Source organism: Carassius carassius, chromosome 47 (genome assembly GCF_963082965.1).
Source record: "Carassius carassius chromosome 47, fCarCar2.1, whole genome shotgun sequence".
Taxonomy (NCBI): Eukaryota; Metazoa; Chordata; class Actinopteri; order Cypriniformes; family Cyprinidae; genus Carassius; species Carassius carassius.
In genome coordinates, this window is record NC_081801.1 from 26213177 (window position 1) to 26239973 (window position 26797).

Genomic DNA, 26797 nt, shown 5'->3' on the forward strand with positions numbered 1-26797 from the left:
TCCTGAAAAGGATTCTTCAACAACACAGCGAATAGAAAATTTGGAAGAGCTGTTTGAACACATAAATATTGATTTACCTCTGTGCTGATATAGAGCCATATCACACTCCTGCTCATGTAATATTGCTCAAATACGGATGGGAAAGTTTAGAAGAGTACAATTTTAGACTAGCGTTATGAGCACAAAGATCAGAGATAAAGAACATATATTGGCTACATTTATAGAAACTCTGTATAGGGTGATAATGAGATGTTATGGTGTCCTTAGCTCAGGTTACAAGCAACTGTACAAAAGCTCTCAAGGTGAAAAAGAAAGAAAGAAAGAAAAAATATTTAGCAACTTGTGATACCATCTAGGGTGTTCTGCCTAAACCAGCACCGATTGATCCCTCACTCAATCTAAACCATTTTAGAGTTGCAATGCATTATTATCGCTATATCCACATTGAATATTAGTGACATTGTCAAAATGAGGTTTCCTAAAAGGTAAGAACATTTTGTTGCTGCTACACTTTGCCACACCTGGAGTACAATGATTCCCTAAAATCTTGGCCTGCTAGAATTCACATGCGTTACATGTTCATAAGAGACAAATCATTAAGCAATCAATACCATGTAAAATTATTATACACTTAATTTAGTTACACTTTATTTACTAGACAATCTACTAAGTAATTTTGCTACTACATGTCAACTAACTGTAATTATAGTATAAGACTGCTAGGTTAAGGTTAGTGTCATGTAGTTACTAATTTACTTATAGTCAGCAGAATGTGTGCTGGTGAATCATCAAAATAAAGTGTTAACAGATATTAAGCAGACAGGCTAGTAATACTCATGACATAAACATTGTGAATGACAAAGCTTTCAGCAGCAGATGGTTTTCAAACCACCAAATCTCTTATATTTTATCTCTATATTTCCGAGGAAACATCATTTCAGCTGATCTATGATGTTGTTTGATAGTTATGGCAAACTTGTGTATCTCTTGAAACTCTTGAATCGGTATGATTGTGTAAATGGACCTCAAAACAATTAAATACTGATGTTCTAAGACTGGGGCAAGTTGACACACAGGGAAGGTGTCACAAAATTGGTTTTACATGTTGATTTCAAATATGTAGTTCAAAACTGTCTTAAATAATGCTTGTTTAAAACCATCATATATGTGTAATAGCTGTTACAAGTGAACATAAACAACCCTGGCATTTCTGTTGGCCAAAACCTTTTGTTTACTGTCATTTTTTTGCTGTTGGCTGAATTGTTTGTATTTCATATTTAAATGTATAAAGGCTGTATAATGGCAGGTTTCGAAGGTAGAGTGAAATGAGCATTAGATTCAGACAGTTTTTAGCTAACTTATAACTTTATACAGAAATAAAAGGCTTGAAAGTGGGCACTTTCTATGCTACTGAATAAATGCAGTCTTTAAATCACTATTTAATTGTCACTGCATCATTCTGACAAAAAAATAGATTTTTTATTTTATTATTATTATTATTTTTTAAAAAGCTCAGTTCAGAAGCTTTTACCATAAGCAGTTTTTCCCCCCACAAATGATGCGTTTGACCTCAAGTAATAGAAAAGCAGCAAACTATGATGGATTTGAGCAGAAACGTATACAATATTATACTCTCAGTCTGTTAATGCACATTTATGAGACACTTGGTAACTGATGGTATAATTTTAACATTGCATTTCTTTTCTTCAGCAAGACAGTTCAACTAATGTAGGGCTAATTATATTATAATTAGTTATACATAAAGAGCATATCTCAATCTAATTAGAAGATGCTCTCATGCATATTCATATAATTAAGCATGAGTTCATATAACAGCATGATATCTTACATGTAAAGAGCCAAAGAGTGTCAGTGAAGTCAAAGGCTCTCACTTGCTTTATGAAGAAACTCAACTCATCTAACCAGTAATTAAACATTAGTGGCAAACCTCACATTATGATTCACATCTCTCTCAAATCAAAATCTAAATTTCAGTCAAAATATCAAGGATTCTTGAAACCAGTTTTCAATACTGCAAACACTATATGCTATTGAACAGATATGTCTATTCATATTGAAAGTTAAATTCTACAATAAATTCTGTTAAAATGATGAAATGCAACATTCAGTTGTTTCTCAAATTAATAAACATTGCTTTTCAACAGATAACAGGAGGTCTTTATTTTTACTGTAATTGTTAATGTGCAGATCTGACACATCTTTTGTTTACAAATCAGTTTATTATTAACTATATTAGCGTAGAGTGCACCTGTATGTGAACATTCAAAATCAGCTTCCTGGATCAATATAATGTCAATCTTTCATATTCCAGCACTGATTTTGTCCAAAGTACTGGTATTTTTGATATGCTGTGGTGGGACATATGCTCCTAAAACAATTTACTTATTATTATTATTATTATTATTATGACACAAGCACAGAAATTAACTGACTACGCTAAATATTTGCAAAATGGTTTATTAAAGGCAACTTAATATTTTTGTATTTTGTCTTAGTACTATGTACTTAAATCATTTTTTTACAAAATAGTTATACTGTACTTATTTAAAATTATATGTAATTACACATGGAAAAAAAAGATAAAATAAAAAAGATATAATAAAAATGGTTTCCTTTAAAAAAAAATGCATATTAGTACCTAACAATTGTAACAATCCTTGTATTTCTTATGTTACAATGTTACAAATTAAATTTCCTTTTCCATTTATTTATTTTTTTTTACCCCTATACCTTTCCAACCTTTCAAACCTCAAATGAAAATATGGCATTCATTTATTATTATTATTATTATTTTTAATATGTTAATATGCTTTTTTTTTGCAGTTTTAAGTGCTTAGTAACTGAGGACATCTAACATAAAACGGGAAAAAACAGGAACTAATTACAGACACTTCCCAGCCCTGTTCCCGGAGACACACCAACACTTTATCAAATCAAACCGTTTCTAATCAAACACATTCAGCTCATCAGCTCATTACAGAGACGACAAGACCTGAAAGTCAGATAAGAGAAACGCTGATGTAGAGGAATACTTAGAGTTTAACCTAAAATCTAAACAGAAAGAAATGTTAGCATCACACTCTTCTGTTAAACTCTCTTTCTGCTAACCGTAAGACTGCATTTTCTCAAGCCCAAGGTGATGCAGCTCCCTGAGCCCAAATGTCACGCATCAAATTGGCAGCATTTTTTTCTGCTGATGTCTCTGACTTCTCTTTCAAGATGAAGGCAATGTTGAGGAACAGAGGCAGAAGTGCAGAAGATGTGAAGCTCAGGTGTGCATTGGGATTTGCTTCTGTGCATGTAGCTTCAGGCCTTAAATCAAAGCATCTTTTAAACATCTGCTTCTCCGCCCTGCATTTATACTGTTACATACACATTTAATGTATGGATGAATCTCAAAAAACTAGTCAAAATAGTCCTAGTACATCCCTGCTTCTTACTCAATTCTATTCCATTATCATCTATAGCACAATATGTTATATTATTATTTTTTATTTTGTTTTGTCTGTGTGTTATTGTTATTGTGCACAGGAAGCTTATGTCTCTAAAACAAATTCATTGTATGCGCATACTTGGCAATAAAGCTCTTTCTGATTCTGATTCTGAAAATCACTATTAAGACAAAATATATATTGTTACAAACAACCTCAAAAGTAAAATGTTGAGATAAATGCTGTTGAATTTACAAAAATATGCTTGGCTGCTATGAGAATGACTGTATTAATTTGAAAACGAATATTCAGTTTAATGAAAGAACAAAAGCATTACAAAAACTGCATCTAATTAATTTATTCATTAGGTTGTATGCCTAAAACAAACATACACAAAGTCAACATTACATGAATTAGCATTTTAAGTGCAGGAATGTTCTCTTTATAGTTTCTAGTGAATCAGACTTGTGCAATTTACAAAATTATTATAATACATTACACAATTTCGGTAAATATAACTAAAATAACAATACTAAATGGTAAATAAAAATAAATAAAAGTTGCAATAGTGCAATATCTCCAGCTCCAAGCTCAGACGTCTCATATAGTGATGATGATGAAAAAGTTACTTCTCCTTTAATATGTAGGATATAACATAAACGCAACAGTGTGTCCAATATATAATTCATGCTCTTACTTGAGAATACATTTATCAGCCTCTGTTTAAAACCCAATTCAGCGTTATTTTTCTCCACTGCACGTAATAAATTAGAAACGTACTTAAATGAATAAATAAATAGCTATATATGTATACACAAAATATAATTACAAGTACTTCCTTATTCAGTAGCTGTATAAATCGCATTTATTGCTGATTTATTTACTGTCTCCTTTAAATGTCCACTTTGATATGCCTTGTTCTTTTGTAATGCAGAGAGCCTTTGAGTAAGACAAATGAGATCGGCCTGCACCAGCATCCATCACCTTGAGACGCAGAGAAATGTTACTGAGGGACAAATTAGAAACACTGTCTAGCACATACTAAATGTGCTCGAGGTACAGCACTACAAACTGCAGGATAAACTGGCAATTCAATGGCAAATGAATTACTCTGGAGAGAATATCCAAGGACTGTGTCCATTATCTGCTATCAGTCATGCTTGATTTGAAGGTCCAATTCTTGCTATTAGCAAACCATTAACTACAACTTTTCTCAATAAACTTCTTATTTGTTTTCTATACGAAAGTGTAACCACATCTAATGCTCATGATTGAGCCAACATACACATTACACATAAACTCTAAAATGTCATTAAACATGTCATTAACCACCTCTCTTTTCTTACACACATTTGACTGTACAGGAGAGTTTATATGAGATTCCTTACATGCAGTACACACTGGGTGGGTTACTTTTAAAATGTATCACATGCAGTAAAATGTGATCTTTTCTGTTTTACTCATGTATTTCTCAACTCATCCTTGTTTTTTCTCAAAACAATTCAAACACAGCTCCAAAAAAATGCCTGCGACTTTCTCAAAATCTTTAAATCATCTCCGTAGAGTATTCATGTCAATAAATGTATCAGTCTCATCAGAATGACAAGCCCTTGTGTCAATGTTCACAAACAACATACTGTAGTCATAATGCTTAGGCATGCTCTCAATATAACAGTGTACTCTGACTGTATTTCCTGATATCGGCTATGGCTACAGTTTTAAAAACAATGACAGAAAATGAACATGGCTGCATTTTTCTATATGCCATATATCAGGTGTCTAAAGCACAAGTTTGCACATTACTATATGTGGGATAGTGATTGCAAGAAACTGGACAGGATTTACAATTACACTTTTACCAGTCAAAAGTGCAAACTACAGTACAATGTCATTAGATGAAGAAAAAGACATGACTGTATAGGCAAGGTTTTTATTTATTTTGTTGTATGCATCTGTTTAAAGTTTATGTAAAATGCAAGTGGGCTACTGTAATAGGAAGCATTACAGTAACTATTCAGTTTACAGTACAGTGCATATTGTTGAAATACACACCTGTTCTGTTGAGAAACGTTTGAATGATTGAGTATTCAGCTGTACTTTTCGACCCGCATGCCTCGGCTATTGTAAGGTCATGAACGTGAACATGGTCTAGTGACACTTGTTTCATCAGAAGTGTGCCTACATCTTTGTGTCTCTGTTTTTCATGAGATGCACCTCTGAGCAGTTTAGAAAACCAGCTGATTGGATGTTCTCTCTTCATTAGTGAAACTCAAGATCCACCTGCACAATTCATCAATTGAAAAAACTAAAAAGACTAAAAAGTCTAATAGATGTGTATAAATATATATTTGACATTATGACAAGTAGCATTTTGCATTAAAATACATTAGAACATATATGATTTGTAGCTGTATAAACAATGCTAAAGGCTAAAACATTTCTCATAAATGTACTTTAATCATTTAAAAATACCAGAGACAGACAAACTGTTGTCTTGTGTATACCGGATTCATCTTTCATCTGCCAAAGCATTTCTAACTGCTTATGTGCAGGTGTATGAAAAGAGACATCCCACTATAAAAATCCCAACAGGAAGTTCCTCATGGAAGTTATATCCTCCTGTCACTCATAACAGCATTTCTTTACACTCAGGAATTTAACACATCTCATCAAAGAGTGTTCACCGCTGCTCAAAAGCTACTCGCAGTGCACTTCACATCCTATTTTATTTGAACAATCCCTGTTGTATTTTGAAGGCATTACACTGTTATATTCTGTGTTAATGACAGTAAATTACATCAGGTTTAGCAGTATGAAGGAAAATGTGACAGGTCTTAGAGCGAATGACAGCTGACGCACTGCGGTGACTCAAAACCTGGCAGGATTTTCTTCAAATATGTAAATCTGAGAACAACAAAACAGCTCAGAGAGAAAAACAAGCTGAAGTCCTTTGGTTGGACTGCACAGTTTAGTGAAAGATGAGATTGCATTGGACACTAGCTCTCTAATAAACAAAGAGCTAAATGGCCCCGGCAATAATATCCCAGATTTTAATAACCGATGAATCATGCTCTAAAACAATTGGCTAATTGCTCTTTGCTCCAGAGAAAGGAGATGAGAGGTTATGTAATGCCAACTGCCAGTGCACAGCCAACAAACCATGTGCTAAAAGATCCTGAAGTCAAGCTGAGAGAGAGCGAGAGGAGCTATGAAATTAACTTCTTTCCCCCGGCAGCTTTATTAAGCTCGATATTTACTGGAGTAGTTAATAGTTTGGAGGAAGGCAGTACTTCAATAAATCCTAATTAGTTTCTCATTAACAGTGGCATTTCAATGCCAAAAGTAAATCTGTGAGTCAGCTGGGTCAACTGTATTTCTTTCATACCTTCAAAGAGGTCTCAGTTATAAGGATTTTGTCTTTCCCATCCATCTGATACTGTATGGACAAAAGTATTTAAGACAGCTGGCCATTAAACCAACAGGGATGTTAATGATTTAAGAGATATTAATGAGTTTTAAGATTTAACCATAAGGCAATCAAAACAAATTAGGATAGGAATTTTTGTTATGGCGGTAGTCTATTTTTCACAACCCTTCCCATAATTTATTTTAACCACATTATTTTAAGCCAAGCTAAATTACACATCATGTTTCTCGGTTCACATGGACATTTATGCCAACTTTTAAGTACCACCGGATATCTGACTTAAGTAAAAATAAAAATGTTAATCAATAAGTAACTTCTCATCATGGACTGTTCTGAACGGTCTCTATAGTAGCCGCATCAGATGCAATCCTCAATTTAATTAATTTGTCCCTTTAATTATACACATAATGTTGTAATTGTATCACATATATACTGTAAGTCTTGTCTATTCCAATCAGTTTGGTGTTGTCCACATCTAAAGAACATGACTGTTCCAAATTATTAAAAATACATAAATAATACACTATAAAATATTACAGTGTTTTAATTGCACTGATTTGCCTGAAAATCAAGAGCATCTGTTCTGTGTATTTTGTGTATGCTTTGGCAAAACACTAAATGAATGTTAAAAAAAAAAGGAAATTATTATCAGGTGATAAATACAGTAGCTGCTTTTTAATTGTTACGAATTGTTACCTGAGCCCATAAAGCACAGTGCCATCTGGATGGAGACGGATCATTCTGTTCTTCACTGTTACACCATGTACAAACGACTTCTTGTCGTTTAGGAAGTACGTGTCCGGCACCCAGAGCTGATCGGCTACACGGTTATCCAGCGTCAGGTTAAGAGGAATCTCAGAATAGGACAGACGTTTGTCTCGCCAGGCTTGCTGGAAATACATAGTCAGTGTGTAGTCCTGAAAAATAAACCACACACAGAAGAAAGATAAATGGGTTACCAGGACTAAGGCAAATACCACAACATTATAGAAAGGAGGGTATATTTTTAAATCTTTTGGGGATTAATATTACATGACTGGCTTTAAATGTTAAAATCACAATAGTGCACATCAGGTTAAAAATAACCGTTAAGGGGATTAGATCTATAAGGAAAACCCAGGAGGTGAATACAGGTATAATTAGAAAGGAAAGCACACTCAACAAAACAGTATGTAAATGAACCTTTTCAGTCACTCTTTAAAGACAGCATTCAGCCCAAAATGCCCTCATGTCATTAAAAACCTGCATGCTGCTAATTTTGGAACGTGGAATATCTAATTAACCTTCAGAACTGCAATGATAATTTTTGCACAAGCATTTTAAACACAAAGCATGCATCAGTATGCAACAAATGCACATGAGAAAGATCCAGGCACGTGACAGTATACGGGAGACTTAGGAGAGTTTCAGCACATTTTGCTTTTAATGCGTGTAACTCAAACTTATAATGTCCCCACATTTGTCAGCTGCAGATTAAAGTTATTCTGAAATCTACAACTTGTGAAATATGAAAATAATTAGTGAAATGTAACATTATTAGAAAACCTATGCATCAGTTAAATATTACATTTGCATGTATTTTGCAAAACAAGCGACCTTGCTCTTTTTATAACCAACCCCCTTCAAGCTCAATCCTTTCCCATTTTCATTTTAAACATTTTTATTTTGAAAGTTTAAAACAGTAAAAATAGTATTTTAAAGCAGCAAACATGTAGCATGTTAATCATGAATAAGTAATTGATTTTAATGCATAACGTGGATGCAAAGAACCGGAGTGCATTGAAATCATAACTCTCCACAAATGAATAATTAATGCAATTTAACACACAATATAAAGAACACCCTGTCCTATCAGCCAAGCTTCAGCATCTCTCTAAAAACATCCCTGTTAATCCTTATGAAATAAGCTGTCCTCCCTTTCCTATTCCTTCACACCCACACGCAAAGCATCCACTTTCCAAACCATGCCCCGTCACTCATCAGGAGCCATGATAGAAATTTTAGGATTGGAATGATTTATTCAGCACTTCCCGGGGTGTTCAATCTAGGCAAATGTCTTTGATAAAGAAAAGAAAGGGAATATATACTAAGGAAGAGAATTAGGGAATGTCTTCATGGTTCCAGGATAAATATTATTTAAAAAGTTATCAACTACTCAAAAGTTTTTGCCACACTTCAGCTTTTACTGTCAGATAAAATTAGCCCGAGATAAACTAAAAGGTAACACTTCAGAATAGGGACGCGTTTTCCCTCAACAAACTCCTAATTTGCTGCGTATTAATAGTTAGTGAGGTAGTTGTAGTTGTCGTGGATCATCCAGGTAACCACACACAGTATAAAGAACTAAGGGTTCTTTATCCCAAACTTTGTTAGTAGAGTTAATATAAATAATGTAGCTGGTTAAATGAGAGGAATTCACTGTTGTGAATATTTTCATGTCATTATTACAGTGGATAGCTGTACACATACATTTGTTGATACTGTAAAGAAATTCAATTTTAGGAGGAAAATGTTGTGCCCACTCACTAAACTCCAATATAGTCTTAAAAAGTTGTTTAACCCTTTATCATTAAAAGAGACGGTGGTAAATCTGTCTTTGCCACAGCGTGTTAAACGCCAGTCCAGTACACCTCGGAGGTGATGATGAAATGTTTCCGCTTACATGCTGAGAAACCCAATCTCAGTGTTGCCCTCTTGCTGTAAATATCATTATGAAATGCCATGCAACACCAGGCAGGCTTTCATGGCTTTCTCTCTCTGTCCTTAAAGGAAGTTCGGGAAAGTTTTGAAAGATATCGAGTCTCTGGGATTTAGCGAGCTTGTTTTGTATGATCAGCAAGACTTCTTAAGGTCCTAAGCTTCTCCTCATAATGCTTTTATCAGGGAAGGTGTTGGGATACTGGAGGCAGGGAGCTGTCTCCTATTAGGATACCTGTAATCCATTTACTCCGGCTAGAAGTTTGAGCGTGGCTCATAGCTTGGGAAAGTTATATACTTCCTGTGTATCATCAGAAACACTACAGTGAGGCAGCAAACAATGTAAAAATAGCTGTCACCAATGCAATTCTACATTTTCTCAGCGGAGGTGGCTGTCAAACGCATGGAGCTAATGAGCATCAGGGTGTACAGTAAGCTAGTGTGGGTGAGGAGGGTTGATGTTTCTGACTGGAGAGGGAGCTGGCAAGTGCACACACTGAAATTTAATTGTATATACAGTAAATGTCTTAGTTTGTTTGTTAAAGGAATTGTTCATAAACCTACAATTAAATAAATAGAAATAGAAACTGATTATACATAATCTCAATTCTGGTAACTGTTGATTCTGGAAGTCTGGACACAATATTTTTAAACCTGGAAGACTCTGGGCAGGAAATGCCAATGCTGTCTTCATGTTTGTTCATGTAATGTACGGGTTCCCAAACATTTTTGTTAGACAAACCCATAAAAAGTTATCAAAAGGTAGTCAGAATACATAACGTAAAATACGTAACCTAGATTATGGTACTAACTACAGTTTTCATAATGTAATCTGTAATCAGTAACAGACTACAATTTGTAAGTAATATATGGTTGTTGAGTTTAAATTCAAGAGTTGCAGGGAATGCATTACCAAGGGTGATATTTCAGTAGTTTGCCTTAACATTTCAATGTCAGAAATGCTTTAGGTCAACTTCCATTTCATTTACAGTAGCTCTCACATCTATCTAATGTAAATGCTTTACTGTCTCTAAAATTTAACACAGATGTAAACAATATCCAATAAACAAAATCTTAGAGTTCCTTTGAGAATATTTCCTTTCATTTTGGTCCATGGACAGTTTCAACCTAGAAAATAGACAAGCATAGAAGTTCACAATAGTCTAAATTGGTCTTTTTTTTAGAAATAAAACAGCATTATCTCAACCGGCACCAACAATTTTCAGTGAGGTGCCAAAAAATATAAACAGTAAGCTATCAACAGTATTTCTCTTCTTAATGTTGGCGTGGGACAGTTTTGCACAATTTTATGTGATTTTTTTGTGGACACTTAACCATGGGCAACCCAAGAGCAGAGGTCTAAGGGACACCAAAAAAGGGGAATTTAAATAGGACTAGTCATGGCTGATGGCTTTATAACCCCTTTGTGACCTAAATTACTGGTCCTGTTCTTTCCTGTTCCAAGGACAGCTTGCCTTGGTTGACTTCCTCCTGCCATGTGTTGGCAATAAATAGTTTTCACTACATATATATATATATATATATATATATATACACTGTAAAACCCGACAAGTTAACTTAACTCAAACCGTTTGAGTAAACCGATTGCCTTGACTGTAAAACCCGACAAGTAAACTTAACTCAAACGGTTTGAGTAAACAGATATCCTTAAGTTATGTTAACTCAAACCATTTGAGGAAACCGATTGCCTTAAACCGTTTAAGTTGAAAAAACTAACAGTTATGAGTACTCTGAACTTAATTCAGTTGAGTTCACTGAAAGAAGATATACATTGCAATTAAGTGATTAATTGAGTGATAATTGAGTTTAGTGATGAACACCTGCTGTTAACAAACAGAATTACTGAAGAAAAGAGAGAAAGGAAATACAGCTGACTTCAGACACAGCCTCACTCAAACCTGACAAGTTATGTTAACTCAAACCGTTTGAAGAAACCGATTGCCTTAAACCATTTAAGTTGAAAAAACTAACAGTTATGAGTACTCTGAACTTAATTCAGTTGAGTTCACTGAAAGATGTACATTGCAATCAAGTAATTAAGTGATTAACTAAGTGCTGATTGAGAATTAGTGATGAACAGCTGCTGTTAACAAACAGAATCACTGAAGAAAAGAGAAACACAAGAACTACTACAACTGACTTCAGACACAGTCTTAGATGAAATCAACTGAAATAAAATACATGAAATCTCTCAAGATCTGATTAAACAACCCCACAAACAGCATCACCAGCTCCACTTATTAATAACCAGACTGACTTTATTTCTGTCAGACGTCTACAGAAGATCTTATTGAGAATGAACTAAGGTTTAGATGTTGATTTATTGTTTCATTTGAAGTAACCATGTTAGAGATCAGTGTTTGCTTTAGTTGGGCTCTTGACCCGTGACTTCAGTCTTTGTGTTTTCTCTGGCTGTTATAACCGTGTGTTTCTAAAACACATTTGTTGTAACTCAAAAGCCCAGAAGAAACGCCATCAGGTGTTAACCTGTACCTAGGTGTAGGTTGTTATACTTTATATTGGTGATGATAATAGGTCAAGAGCCCAACTAAAGCAAACACTGATCTCTAACATGGTTACTTCAAATGAAACAATAAATCAACATCTAAACCTTAGTTCATTCTCAATAAGATCTTCTGTAGACGTCTGACAGAAATAAAGTCAGTCTGGTTATTAATAAGTGGAGCTGGTGATGCTGTTTGTGGGGTTGTTTAATCAGATCTTGAGAGATTTCATGTATTTTATTTCAGTTGATTTCATCTAAGACTGTGTCTGAAGTCAGTTGTAGTAGTTCTTGTGTTTCTCTTTTCTTCAGTGATTCTGTTTGTTAACAGCAGCTGTTCATCACTAATTAACAATCAGCACTTAGTTAATCACTTAATTACTTGAATGCAAAGTTTTAAAACTTACATGGTTTAAATCAAGGCAATCTGTTTACTCAAACGGTTTGAGTTAAGTTTACTTGTCAGGTTTTATATATAACCTTGTTGGGTGAAGGAAGCAGTGCAGGCTGGATTCTGCAGCAGACGTGAAGGCAAGCCTGGAATGACCTGACTACTTTTTTATCCTCTTGACACATCTACATTTGAAGTTGCTTCTCTGTTTCATGGCAGGGCTTGGTGAAATCAAGGGGCCAGAATTTGAAAGGCACTGGAAGCTTAGAGCGCCTGAGATGTAAATGACTGCTATCCGCTCTTCTGTCTTACTGAGTATTTTCTCTGAGGGAGGTTTTTTTGTTGTTGATGATTTGTGTGCATTGGCCAGGGGAACAAATGACTGCTCCTTGATGACTACAGGGAGAAGTGTGGAGACTCTAATATTCTCTGCTAGAAAATAAAAATAAATAAATAAATAAAAAGGCTTCCTATTTATTAAGCATCAGCAGCAGCAGAATCTTTTTGCTAAGTGTAATACTTATTCCATCTAAAATCTGTTTTCTTCACAGCTGAATAAAACAAAATAAACAATACCTATTCCAATGTAATTCCTTTTAACAGACAAGTATGTGAATAATAAGTTGCATTATTATTTTATATTATTCATTCCTGTTATGCAGTACGGTCACAGGTCTGTGACGAATGATAGACTTACAGTATTTTGCAGTTTATAATAGATTGATTGTAGATAGCAGGAGAATTAACAAGTATGACTAATCATTTATTTTGAAAATAAAGAAATAAAGAAAAATATATATTGACTTTTGAGCCACATTTTACCTTTTTAATGCTTCATTTTACATAAAATATGATATTCTGGAAGGATTATTATTATTATTATTTATTATCTGCACTTATTGAAATGTCATGAAGTTATTATGATTATTATTAATAATAATAATAATAATAGTAATTGGCAGCATTCATTTGATCAGTTTTATTACTATTATAGTTTCTATCCCTTTAGATTCAACTCACAGAAGAAGACCAGCTGTTCCCACACCAGCTGAGATTTACCCTAGATATTTCTGAAGTCACAGCAGGACAGTCGAATGAAACGTCACACTCAGAATGCACACAATCAGAGAGGGAAGGCATAGAAGCTAGCTCTCTGTGCAGCTCTGAGGAGCGTATCCCTCTGTTCTCAGAGATGAAGATGTAGTGGGCAGATTGTACACACTATGTTTTGGCTCTATAATGAAATACCATATGTTTCCCATGTGCATCTCACAACTGCTACGTCTCTAAAATGGGGGGGGGGGGCACACAAAGCACATTGTAAGGCTGATCAGCTGTCTATATGCATGTTTCAGGCACATGCAATCTGTAACGAATTACAACTCCATAATCATCGGGAAGAAGGAGGCGGGAACCGGCGGACAATAAAATAAGGTTTTAATAATCAAAATAAACATAAAACAGCGCGTCAGCCCCTCACGGCCGACTGATGCGCTCAAATAAAAACCAAATAAAAAATAAAGTCCAGGCCTGGTCCTCTCTCGTCCTTCACTGTCGTCGCTCCAGTTTTATATCCCTCCATCTCCTCCGTGGGACTCAAGATATCGCTCTGTTCCCACGGCTCTCGGCCCCTCCCCACTCGTCACACAATCTCTCCAATTTTTTTTTTTTTTTTTTTTTTTTACAATTAATATAAGTCCTTTTAGTTGTTAGTGGTGGACAGGAAGTGCAAAGACTGAGTTGTTAAATTAACAATACAGCTTTCCTAACACGTACATGTGTGAAGATGTTTGTGTTGTTGACATGGCATGTTGGTGGTCACACTTATTTATTTTATAGTGGTTCAAATAAATGAAACAATGAGTTATTTCAACCCCCTTTATGACTAAATGCAGGTTTGTTGGGGTCATGCATTCTAAGGTTAAACATCTTGTCTGTGAGATTTCTAAATAAATTATCCAAAAATAGCACATAATGTATATTAACTTATTTGTTCCTTTGTGGTCTGCAGAAAATCCTTAACCTAACTTGTTTGCTTATAAATCTCTAACCATGCTATGTTATCAAAAATAAAATAAAAATCAATAAATAAATAAAAAAAACACTTGTGTTCAGTCTTATTGTCACATTTTCTTGCAATTAGCACAGGTTTTGCATTAAATCAGTTAGCTCCAAAAAGGAAAACAAAGCCTGTGCTAGTTGAAAGAAAACAAGTTTATAAAGAGTTGAATCCAATATATGATATTAATATACAGTAGTAGCGTTATAACCTGTGTGAATAAAGTCCATTTTATTCAGGTTTTATTAAAATAACATTAACTAGAATTTTTGGGGAAAACTAAATTATCTCAGGGACAAAATGACTTGGAACATGAGGGTGAATAAAATACTTCAAGAATGTCTCAGACTGTACTAGATCTGACAAAGACACCAAAGCTTTGAAAGAAAGAGCAGAATATTGAATATCAAAGTATTGTGTTGTGATTTACAGCTCACCCTATAAATGATTAAAGTTAAATGAAAGTAAATGACGTCTTGTGTCTTTCTCCTACATTCTGTGGCTGTGTGAAGCATCCACTAATGTTTTTCTGCATGCACACTCTGTGCAGTCTATTATTATATGTAGTGGGTGTCAGGTATGAGGGAATATATGCGCTGATGTATTCGTGACCATGCGCTTCGAGCAGCGGGTGTTCTACATGTCGCTGTGGGCGATTTCTAGGTCCTGCTGTTGCCTGGGACGAGCCATTAGTATGCTGCCCACCTCTCCCTCAGCCTCGTCTATTGATGACAATGAGATATAGCAGAACCCTTTTCACGTCCATGGATCGATATTGATATATTTTGATGAAAAAAAAAGGATAACAGAATTGAGGAAAATAATAGATATGATATTTGTTTGTTTGTGTTGTTCTTGATGAAAGGACATTTGTTCTGGGCTCATTGCCTCAGTGGCAATGGAGCATGTTTGAGGTTGGCGTATGTGTGTGAATGCTTGTACACACATACACACACAAAACACCCTTGGACAAGGACACCCCTGAGGAGGCAATATCCCATCTCTATAGGAGTGACCTGCACTGGTGGGGTCCGCATGAGATGCTAATGATGATGCATTGACACACTCTGATGGCTGAGTGAGAAAAAAAAAATACAAAAACAATTTACAATAAGTTTAAATTAGTTAACATTGTCAGTTAAAGAAATGCATTAATGTACTGTAAATATCAACAAAAGAAAAAATTCAATTTGTATAAAATTATTATTTTACAATTTGTATAAGTTATTAAAGTGAAGTTTGTCAGCATGCACAGAGTACTGTGCTGTTTTTTTAACAGTGCCGTTGTTCTTGTGCACCGGCAGATCTAATAACATGTAATCATAAAAAGCAACTAGTTAATAGTTAGAATTGGACCTAAAAATAAAGTGTAACCATTTTTTTCTTATAATTATATTGGTAAAATGTAATTTGTCTTAGTTTGACTGTCCATGTATCATGTTGGGTAGTAACTGATAACCTGTAATCTGGATTACATAATCAGATTCCAAAAAATATATATAATAATAATAATAAATACTTAAAATTAGATTAAATTACATATTAAAATACTCATAATCAGACTACAGTTACCTTTTTTATCATTGACATATTATTCACACAAGTTTTTGTCTTTTGAAGGCTTTTATGTCTTTCAAACACATTAAAATGCATAAATTCATATTTCGTATTTACATGTAAAGCAGGGATTCCCAAACATCATCAAAACATAGGGTTTAAAATGACCCTTAGCCAAAAACACCCACAAACAAAAAGCTTGAGGCTATTATTACCAAGAGCCTCAAAACAACAATGCCCCGTTTTTCTCGTTTGCTAAAGTGCATAATGCAGCAGAGTGCTGTTTTATTCTCTAGGTAACAAATAAACCGGCAAGAAACGCTGGCATACAGTATTTAATGCATTTAGTTCTGTATTAGATGCTTCAAAGGTTTTGTGTATGTGCGCAACAAAACATCCAGCTCTCACTAAATATTTTATTAACATGCAAGTTCTCTCTATCAACCACACCATTTGTTAAGAAAAATAAAAAATATATAGTTTTTTATGTATTCCTTAATATAGTCTTTACATATCCTTCCACTGTACAGATTTGAGTACTTCAAGTAGGACTGAATGCTATATCATATGACAAAATGGTAACACTTTGTAGTTTAAAATTATTTGCAAACTAGTAGTTTGTAGTTAAGTAATTTTATAAATTGAACTCTCTACATTGTTAATACATTAATAGGCACATGCAAGTACATGTGAGTTCTTCATTGTCATAATTTTCAAATTATCATTCTTAAAGAAATGTATTACAATAGTGAATTAATACACTTTTTATGCTTAAAGTGTTTGCAAGCTTTTCATGAACCCTTTTATTAATGCACTTAATGTCTAATAAAGTGTTGTTGTCTTTAATGTAGTATTTCCGTGACCAAATATGAAGTGAAAAGGATTCTAATAAACCAATTCTAATAAACCATTAACAACTGCTTTATGACTGGTTTACTACTGTACGTCGTCAACAAGATGTTAACAAAGGATAATAAAGCATTATCTAACTCTTTACATACTAGATAATTCAATAATAACAATCTGTTAACTACCATGACGATGAATGAAGAACTCCTTATAAATAACTAATAAAAAATAATAATTGACTAGTTTATTTTTATTTATTTTTTTTTAATGTGTAAGTACTGTAAGTGTTACCAATTTGACAGTTATGTACCACATAATATTGCTAGATTTACCAAAATCATGTATGTCAAATGATTGGCATCAAACAGTAGTTCCCTTTCAATCTTCACTCTCATCATCATGTCGGATGACCAACAAAGTGGGATATCGCTTCGATAGACCAATCTACTTTGAGTGTAAATTAATTATGTGCATCAGCAGATAAAAAAACATTTCCCTAAAAGAGCAATTTCTCCAAAAGAGCAATAAACGGGTTTGTTTTGTAAAGACAACGGATCGTCTTTTTAAAGATGCCGTTTCACCCGTGCATTTCTGGATGCGGTCATTCCCTGGTGCTGGGTGATGGTCACGATCACTGCTTCACGTGTGTTGGCAAACACGCTAAGGTGGCGTTCATGGATTAGTCATGTTCCCATCATGGTGCAGAGAGGGGGTATACAGGGCACTGAAGGACCTGTATGAGAGTGGTCACGATCCGGAAGTTCTGAAAAAGCTCTGAACTGCTGCTGATCTCATGCTCTGAGCAACGAAGGTCACTGCGAGTTCTCTGGGTCATGCAATGTCCACACTTGTGGTCCAGGAGTGCCATCTCTGTCTGTATCTGGTTGATATTTGGGGTTGCTGACAAATATTGATTCCTTAATGCCCCTGTGGCCCAGACCGGTCTCTTCAGTGACACGGTCGAGAACCTGGCCCAGCAGTTCTTGGCTGCATGGGAGCAGATTGAGGTGGTCCGACCTTCTACTCGGTGGGCAGCTGCTGCCTCCACCTGTTTGCCGGCTGCAATGCTCCAGCCTGCTTGTCGCCAAGGGCAACCCCCTGCGCAGCAGTCTCCAGCAAGTGGTGCCATGGGTCTGGGCATGGGCAGGCCGCCCCACCCATCCTGGCCCCCATCAAGCCTGCCAGTGAGCAGAAGAGCAAGAGGCCCTGGGACAGGTGACCCAGAGAGAGAGGAAGCACCTCTCCCTCTCTCCATCCGGGTGGAGAATCTGGAAATCTCGACGAGAAAGAGGTCCCTATACCGGACCTTACTCATCGTCAAACTTTAACAGCCAGTAGCAGCGGGTGGTTTGAGAGTATCAAATGATGGCCCTACTCATGCACCCTCTGACAAACTGTTGATCCAAGTAAGCGTAGCATTGCACACTTAGACCCCTCTCTTGTCCGGTCACAAGCAGTCCGAGTCAGGTCCATGTGTTCCACCTCGCTGCCCCATTGCAGGTATGGCGGTGGTTCCACTGGTCCTCTTTGCACGGTTTCTGGGTGCCTGGCTAGTACTACCCAGCCTGTCTCACTGGCTTCTGTGGACCATCAGCCTCTGCTCTGTGATTCAGTTCACCTGGCATTCCCCCAAGTTCAGCGGCATCCTCTTCACAACAGTGAAGGAGGCCGATGCTCCTGTCTTGCACACTGAGATCGCAGTCCTATTGGCAAAGAATGCAATGGAGCCGGACCCTCCAGCCAATTTGAGGTCAGGGTTTTACAGCCCTTACTTCATTGTACTCAAGAAAGGTGGTGGGTTACAGCCAATCTTGGACCTACAAGTTTTGAACCAGGCCCTTCATTGGTTATCGTTCAAGATTTTGATGCAGAAACGTATCTTCAGGTGCATCCGTCCCTGAGATTGGTTTGCAGTGATTGACCTGAAGGATCCATACTTTCTAGTGCCGATCCTTCCGCACCACAGACCTTTTCTGCAAGTGGAACAGGCACGTTTTATCCAATCTCACTGAGTGGGTAGTGTTCCGACAATGATGAATGGAATTTATTGTTGTGAGCCACAGCCTACACCAAAAAGGGGTGCCGGTGGCCTGAACATGGCTTTGGAAGGGGCAGCATCCATGGCCATTTGGTAGGAATCCCAATTCTTCAGTCATCCAACGTGACATTGAGAGCGACCAACTGAAAGGGTACGTCTCGGTTATGTGTGGAAACCCTAGTTCCCTGAAGGAGGGAATGGAGACGTCACGTCCCATCTCCACGGCTGCTGTACCACTGCTGGGCGGCTGGGTCTCCGGCTTGGCTCCTAAGCGAAAACCTGGTATGCATTGCACCTGCTGCCTTTTTATGCTAACGCTGTGATCAGCTGCAGCTTGATGCAATAATTGTATGCCAATGTGCATTGACTCATTTAGTTTACACTCAAAGCAGACTGGTCTATTGAAGTGATATCCCAATTCATCGGTCATCCGGCGTGATGTCTCCATTCTTCCTTCAGGGAACGAGGGTTACCTAGGGTGACCATATGAGCCATTTTCCCAGGATGCGTCCTTTCCAGGATTTCTATATTGCCTAAAACATCCAAAGTAGTTTGACCAATAACGTGCAGGTATGTTACATAATCAACCAATCGTGGCATGTGAGAAGGTGAGATCTATGGAGAACGATCAAAGCAATGCAAATACACGTACATGTTAGGTGTTTGTTTGTTCATTCAACTTGACGCGTTGACACCAAAGTACCAAGAGAGTGATTTGAACGCATAAGGAGCCGTCTGCTCTGCTCTCTATAGTTCTTATGAATGTCATACAATGATCGGTCTGCACAGCACAAACTATTTTATGCAATATAAAAATCCTGTCAAGGACGCATCCTGAGAAAATGGCTCATATGGTCACCCTAGGTTACCATACATAACCGAGACATTAATGTGCACTATAAACATGCATGGGTTGATAAGTAAGGGATAATGAACATCCAGCTGATTGTTCTCTCAGAATAAGCCCCGACAGGGTGATCAAAACCCGACCGCTTATTACACGGCTACTTTCCACATAAGTAAATAATTAGACATGAAATATTGATGCAAAGCTTCCGTGAAGTTCAAACTAAACAGACATTTAAGGGAAACTGTGCAGTCAAACCACTTATTACACAACATTTCACTACATAAATAATTAAGGCAATAAAAGATTTAAGACGAAAATGTGTTAAAATCTTACCAGTTTATTATTTATCTTATTATCCATTATAGTGCACAAAACAATTTTAGAAAAATGGAAGCAGTTATCGATGGGTATCTCATAATGTCTGACCAATCAGAATCAATTATTCCACAGAGCCGTGTAATGATAACAGTTATTTGAGGAATGCTGTGGTTTAGTGCATTCATTGTAATTAAGGCAGGCAATGAGTGAGTGAGTGAGATGTGAGTCATTGAGTGAGCGGGTGAGTGAGTGAGTAGTGAGTAAGTGAGTGAGTGAGTGAGTGAGTGAGTGAGTGAGTGAGTGAGTGAGTGAGTGAGTGAGTGAGTGACTGAGTGAGTGACTGCATGAGTGACTGATTGAGTAAGTGAGTGAGTGAGTGAGTGAGTGAGTGAGTAGCAAGTGTGTGACTGAGTGAGTGGGTGAGTGAGTGAGTGAGTTGAGTGAGATGTGAGTGATTGATTGAGTGAATGAGTGAGTGTTTGAGTGAGTGGGTGAGTGAGTGAGTGACCGAGTGAGTGAGTAAGTGAGTGACAGAGTGAGTGAGTGAGTGAGTGAGTGGGTGAGTAAGTGAGTTGAGTGAGATGTGAGTGATTGATTGAGTGAATGAGTGAGTGTTTGAGTGAGTGGGTGAGTGAGTGAGTGACCGAGTGAGTGAGTAAGTGAGTGACAGAGTGAGTGAGTGAGTGAGTGAGTGGGTGAGTAAGTGAGTTGAGTGAGATGTGAGTGATTGATTGAGTGAATGAGTGAGTGTTTGAGTGAGTGAGTGAGTGAGTGAGTGACCGAGTGAGTGAGTGAGTGAGTGACGGAGTGAGTGACCGAGTGAGTGAGTGAGTGAGTGACCGAGTGAGTGAGTGAGTGAGTGAGTGAGTGAGTGAGTGACGGAGTGAGTGAGTGAGTGAGTGAGTGGGTGAGTGAGTAAGTGACTGAGTGAGTGAGTGAGTGAGTGAGTGAGTGAGTGAGTGAGTGAATGACTGAGTGAGTGAGTGAGTGAGTGAGTGAGTGAGTTGAGTCAGTGAGATGTGAGTGATTAAGTGAGTGGGTGAGTGAGTAGTGAGTGAGTGAGTGACTGAGTGAGTGACTGAGTGAGTGATTCCCCCAGTAAACCAAAAACATTTACTCAAGTCAGAGTTACTCAAGTAACGAGTAGCAATGGTTTGAGCCTATTGCCATAGTACCATGGTATAGTGATGGCATTATATAGAATGTGTTACTATGGCACAGACTGCACTGAATGATACTGTATCCATGTGCAATTCAGATAGTAATCTGTGACGATGCATGCGAGAGCCATTGAGTGTTTGATTTTACTGACGTAAAACCTGTCTTAAAGGCAGGGTAGGTAAAAAAATGTATAAAAAACTTTTTTTCCAAATTTGTTTAAACTTTATTTATATATCAATACATAATTAAAATTTAAGTACTCTGAAAAAGAAAGTATAACAATCGAGTGACTGTTTTAAAGACAGCTGATTATTTCCATTCACTCCACCCCCTCCCTTCGGGGCTCCTATAGATTATTTATCGTCTCTACTACGGCTCGCTAAGTAATGTTATGTTAGCTATATTACGCAGCTACGTGTGCTAATGACACATGCTTCATGAAAAAAATATGTATGATCAAAATACAAAAAGAAAGATTTACCTGTCCAGCAGAAATAAAGCCATCAAGGAGTCACTTTTCAGCCCCTTGAGTTTCCTCAGTTCTCGCCATCGCTGGAAAGCCACGCCGATATTAACTCGCGTTTTATTTCTTTGTTTATCCAAAGACTTTTTGTTCATTGCCTTTTCTTGTACTGTTACTGTCTTCCTTTTTTTGCCTGGTTTGCCTTCACTAACTGCATAGGCAGGTACTGTGAAATTTGCTTGCTGTTTCTCTGCCATTGTTTTGGTATTCCTAGGATCCGTGCCTGTTGAATTCCTCAAATCAAACGTGCACGCGCAAGTGGGCAGGTCATGTGTGGTAAAAGGGTGGTTGCCACGGTTGCGAGAGAGTGACAGTCGCCTAAGACAATCCTATGTTTCGTCCCGAAATGGAAAAAATTTGCTGTGTTTAATACAGATTAAACGTTCTAGAGTCACTCGATTTTTATACTCTTTTTATCAGAGTACTTACATTTTAATTATGCATTGATATATATAGAATGTTTAAACAAATTTGGAAGAAAGTTGTTTATACATGTATTACCTACCCTGCCTTTAAAGTTTCTTTAAGCTGCAATTTTTTTATTTGTGACGAGCGTGTCAGCACAGGTATTACTGCTTATGGTCACTGCTGAGGGTGGAGATTAAGATCACTGAATAAGGGATTGAGTTTGGGTCTGTTCCTCACAGTCATGTGGATTACATCACACAAATAAAATTGATTGCTTTTGTAATTATTTTGCGCCTTTTTATGGTTCTACTGTCAGTCACAGCATTGAATGATAAGTAATGGTTAAATGATTGCAGAAATGTTATTCATTTTAAGGGTTTAAAGTGTAGTTTTGTTTAACATTGTAATAACAGTGTAATATTCTAAACAGGTTGGCAGCAGAAATCACACAGAACAACAAAATGTTATCATTTCATATTAAGTAAATGAGTAAACTTCATTTAATAATGCAGTTGAAAACATAATGCCATTGACGTTAACTGAATACAATATAATAGAACGTCGCAATTTCAACATTCATAAGTATTAATTTGTACGTCTGTAAAGGTCTTACTGCATAAATAATTTACATTTTAGGTGTTGTCAGTACATCAGCATTGCACGTTTAGATGCTGCAAATATGTTTGTATTGTATGTTTTAGTGTCTGTACAAGCGCAAATAAAATAAGGTTTGGTTGAAAACATTTTACGTAAAATACATACTAATTCTCATGTGACTGCGTTGCATATACAAACGACACCTATACACTTTACTAAAGAACTTGTTTGTTAAAAATGTAAAAAATGTCAATAGTATACAAAATGTGTAAAAAAAATAATTAAAATAACCTTAAAAAATATGGCATAGATGCTTCTTGGACATAAAGTACACTAAACTCAAAGCATCTCCTGAGAATATCTGCGGTGCTCACAAGAGAAGAGAAAGAGTGAAAACTCTTCACATGTGCATGGTGTGAGAAGAGAAGCACTCATGCCTGCCTCCAAACATCTGAACATACTGTATACAACAAATCAGACAGCCATCAATGGATTTTCTTCTGTCCGTTCTTCAAAATATAATCTAATGTATGCAAACGCATTCAACTGGGTCTAAGCAATGAGATTCCTTGTCAAGACAAACATGTTGCAAACATGTGGCGGCTGTTAATTTTGTACTCTGTGAACAATTTGGGATATTAAAATATATAAATAAATAAATACACACACAGTAATGTCATGCTTTGAAATATAACACAGTAGTTTTACTAGTTATGAAATGCCCCAAAGAATAAAAACACTACAGCAGATGGGTGCCTAGGCAGTGTGGCAACACCAGTGTCACTATTCGATAAGGATTTAATGAGTTAAGACAACCAGAATGATGAAAACACTACATTCTCACTCTCTATGACACTGTAATTTTCACCTTTGTATCTTACATCAGTCAAAGACACAATTAGGATCTGAAAAACAATCTCTCTTTTTTTAGATGAAGGTTTGTGCCATCAAGAGCATGTGAACGGATCAGCGGAGGGCTTTATTTCACCCTTGCACACTACAACTATTAATCTGCTAAAAATAAACAGTGGTACAATTCCCAACATATATTGGTGCACCAAAAAACTGCATGGTGACAGGTCTCCTTTTTTATCACAGTAACTGTGTGAAGCAGCTTTATATCACATGAGAGAATTGAGCCATACAGATTTATGAGGATGTGAAATCATCACAGTTTCCTAAAAGCCATCATATCTGGGTGTTAAAATTAACACACTGTGTATTAGGATTTATGGCAGTTCACTATTAGTCAGGTGGCAATTGGATCAAAACAAATGTTTAATCGTGCCTCCATATCCCATTAAGATACACTGCTTGCAGTAAGCAAAAGGCTGTTCTGAACTGTTTGTGTCATTACCATTTCAATGCATTCATTACTAAAAATATCTGCAGTGAAATGAGCCTATTAAGCTACAAGCTAGCCAAGCATCATTTACTAAACTTCTATCTCCATTGCATCAGATCATCATTTACAATTCCTGTAGAAAAAAAGAAAAGGTCTTAGATGCACTGACAGTCATTTGCATGTATGTATGTATGTATTTATTTATTAACTATTTTATTACTATTATTATTATTATTATTAGAAAAAAATAAAAATAAAAAATGAGATTTTTGCACAACACCTAACATTTTCTCTTTAAAGTGAAAAATGTAAAGTCAGACTAACACTTGATTCATACAGGGCTAAATAAAATAGTCTGCCTATATAATTGGACCAATTAACCTAGTGAAGACTGTGTGTCTAATTTTTATTAATCCTTAACAGATATCGTTTTCTTTTACCAGGATTTTAAAGATTATAGCCATGTCCACATGTAGAAGGGTATTTTTAAAATCTTAGTTTTTCCTTCTTTAAAAATAAAAAACTCCGTCCAAAAATGAAAATACAAATGCAGACTGACTGGCTGCAGAAAAACATGTTCATTATCAGCGTGGATTTGCGCAGCTTGTCAGTTAACAATGACTCTGTGTAGTAACAGCTGTTCTATGTAAAATCACACACCTGATGGATTTACCGCTGGTTAGAGAACCGGCTTTACTGACGAGATGTGCATTCATTATTTGACGATATTTATTGTGCACCTCTACTTTATTAGAAAATTGATGGTGTGCAAACAACAATTACGGAGGTAAGAAAGGAGATACAAGAATGCACAGGGCACATAGCACATGTGAAACAACGTATTTCTGATGCTGAAGACAATCTTAATGGGCTAATATCCAAAGTGAGCACATCGGAAAACACTATTAAAACGCTTTCAAACAAAGTGGAAGATTTGGAATGTAGAAGCCGACAGAACAATATGAGATTGATGGGCCTACCGAAGAAAGCAGAGAGCTGGGACACGGTTACATTTCTGGAGAAGTGGATACCAGATGATTTAAAAATGGAACCGAGAGAGACCTTGGTAACAGAGCGGGAGCACAAAATCGTCACTCTGACAAATATCTACTCACGCTTGACACACCCGAGGACACTGATTATGAAGTTCTTGAACTTCAAAGACAAGTAGCGACTATTAAAAGTTGGTCAAAATCAAAGGGAATGTTCTTTACAACAACGAACAGGGGTGCGTTTCCCGTACAACGACGTAACTCGTTGATTAACCACCATAGTACGATGCATCATTATGGAAACGAACTAGCTAGTCATGACTGTTTCCAAAAAAAACATGGTACCTGTGCCGCAGATACATAGTCAATAATTTCACAATTTCATATAAATACTATTTCTTATTTATTATTGATATGCTACTTAACCACAATTGAAAAAAAGATGTGTTTTGAAAAAACTGTGGTGTACAGTTGTGGACACCTGTTGCTTTTTTTTGCTAAATTTTTCCTATTTACACTGTACGTCTCCTTGCCATCTTCTGCCATGTGTTAATGAAAATTGCACGAAAACCCCAATTTTCAAAGCATGAAATTGCAGTTCTTTTGGAGGAAGTGGAAAATAATAAAGTCCAGCTATTTTCAAAGCTGAAAAATAGCATCACAAATGCTAACAAAAGTAAAATCTGTGCAGAAATCACTCACAAAATAAATGATGCTGGCAATGGACACAAACAAAGGCCAGAAGAATAAGGAATAAGTGGAGGGACTTCGCAAGTGTGACAAAACGGAGGGCTGCGGCACGTAACAAGACTGATGGGGTATCAATAGTTCCTCCTCTCCCTACAGAGGAAGAGAAAGTTTTGGCCATCCTGGGGCCTGTTGCAATGAAAGAATCCTTGATGGGATAGATACATGTGCATCAACCAGGCCTTTGCCTTCAAAGTTCAGGCCTCCAACATCAGACCCCCTCCAGCCTGGTCCTCTTACACCAGGCTTCACATCTTCAGAGGGCAATAAGAAGAAACAACAACTTAAATTCAGTTGTTAGCTACACTGCATTTTTATGCTGTTGGAAATTTATGGAGGTGGTGGGTGATGGCCTGATGGGTGGGTGATGGAAGCACACATGACTCTTTTGTGTGGGCCACTTCTGTATGGCTCTGGTGATTTGGCCCGACCTCCTGACACCTGTGCAGCATCCAGCCACCACTGCAGTTTAAACCATTTGTTTATTCTGACGATATGCATTAAATGAACACTTAAAAACATAAAAAAAAATAATTTTGCAAACAGTGTATATACTGTGTGTCTCTCTCTCTCTCTCTCTCTCTCTCTCTCTCTTTCTATATATATATATATATATATATATATATATATATATACGGTACAGACCAAAAGTTTGGACACACCTTCTCATTCAAAGAGTTTTCTTTATTTTCATGACTATGAAAATTGTAGAGTCACACTGAAGGCATCAAGGGCTATTTGACCAAGAAGGAGAGTGATGGGGTGCTGCGCCAGATGACCTGGCCTCCACAGTCACCGGACCTGAACCCAATCCAGATGGTTTAGGGGTGAGCTGGACCGCAGACAGAAGGCAAAAGGGCCA

The 26797-nt window shown here is 36.6% G+C and overlaps 1 protein-coding gene across 2 annotated transcripts in view; it reads right to left on the reverse strand.

The window, feature by feature from the left end:
• LOC132130983 (gamma-aminobutyric acid receptor subunit beta-2-like) overlaps window positions 1-26797 on the reverse strand; it is a 107684-nt gene that overhangs the window by 57721 nt on the left and 23166 nt on the right. For both annotated transcript variants that reach the window (XM_059542907.1, XM_059542905.1), the window contains exon 4: window positions 7576-7796. In XM_059542907.1, the coding sequence (XP_059398890.1) occupies window positions 7576-7796 (221 nt within the window). The remainder of the gene's footprint in view (window positions 1-7575; window positions 7797-26797) is intronic.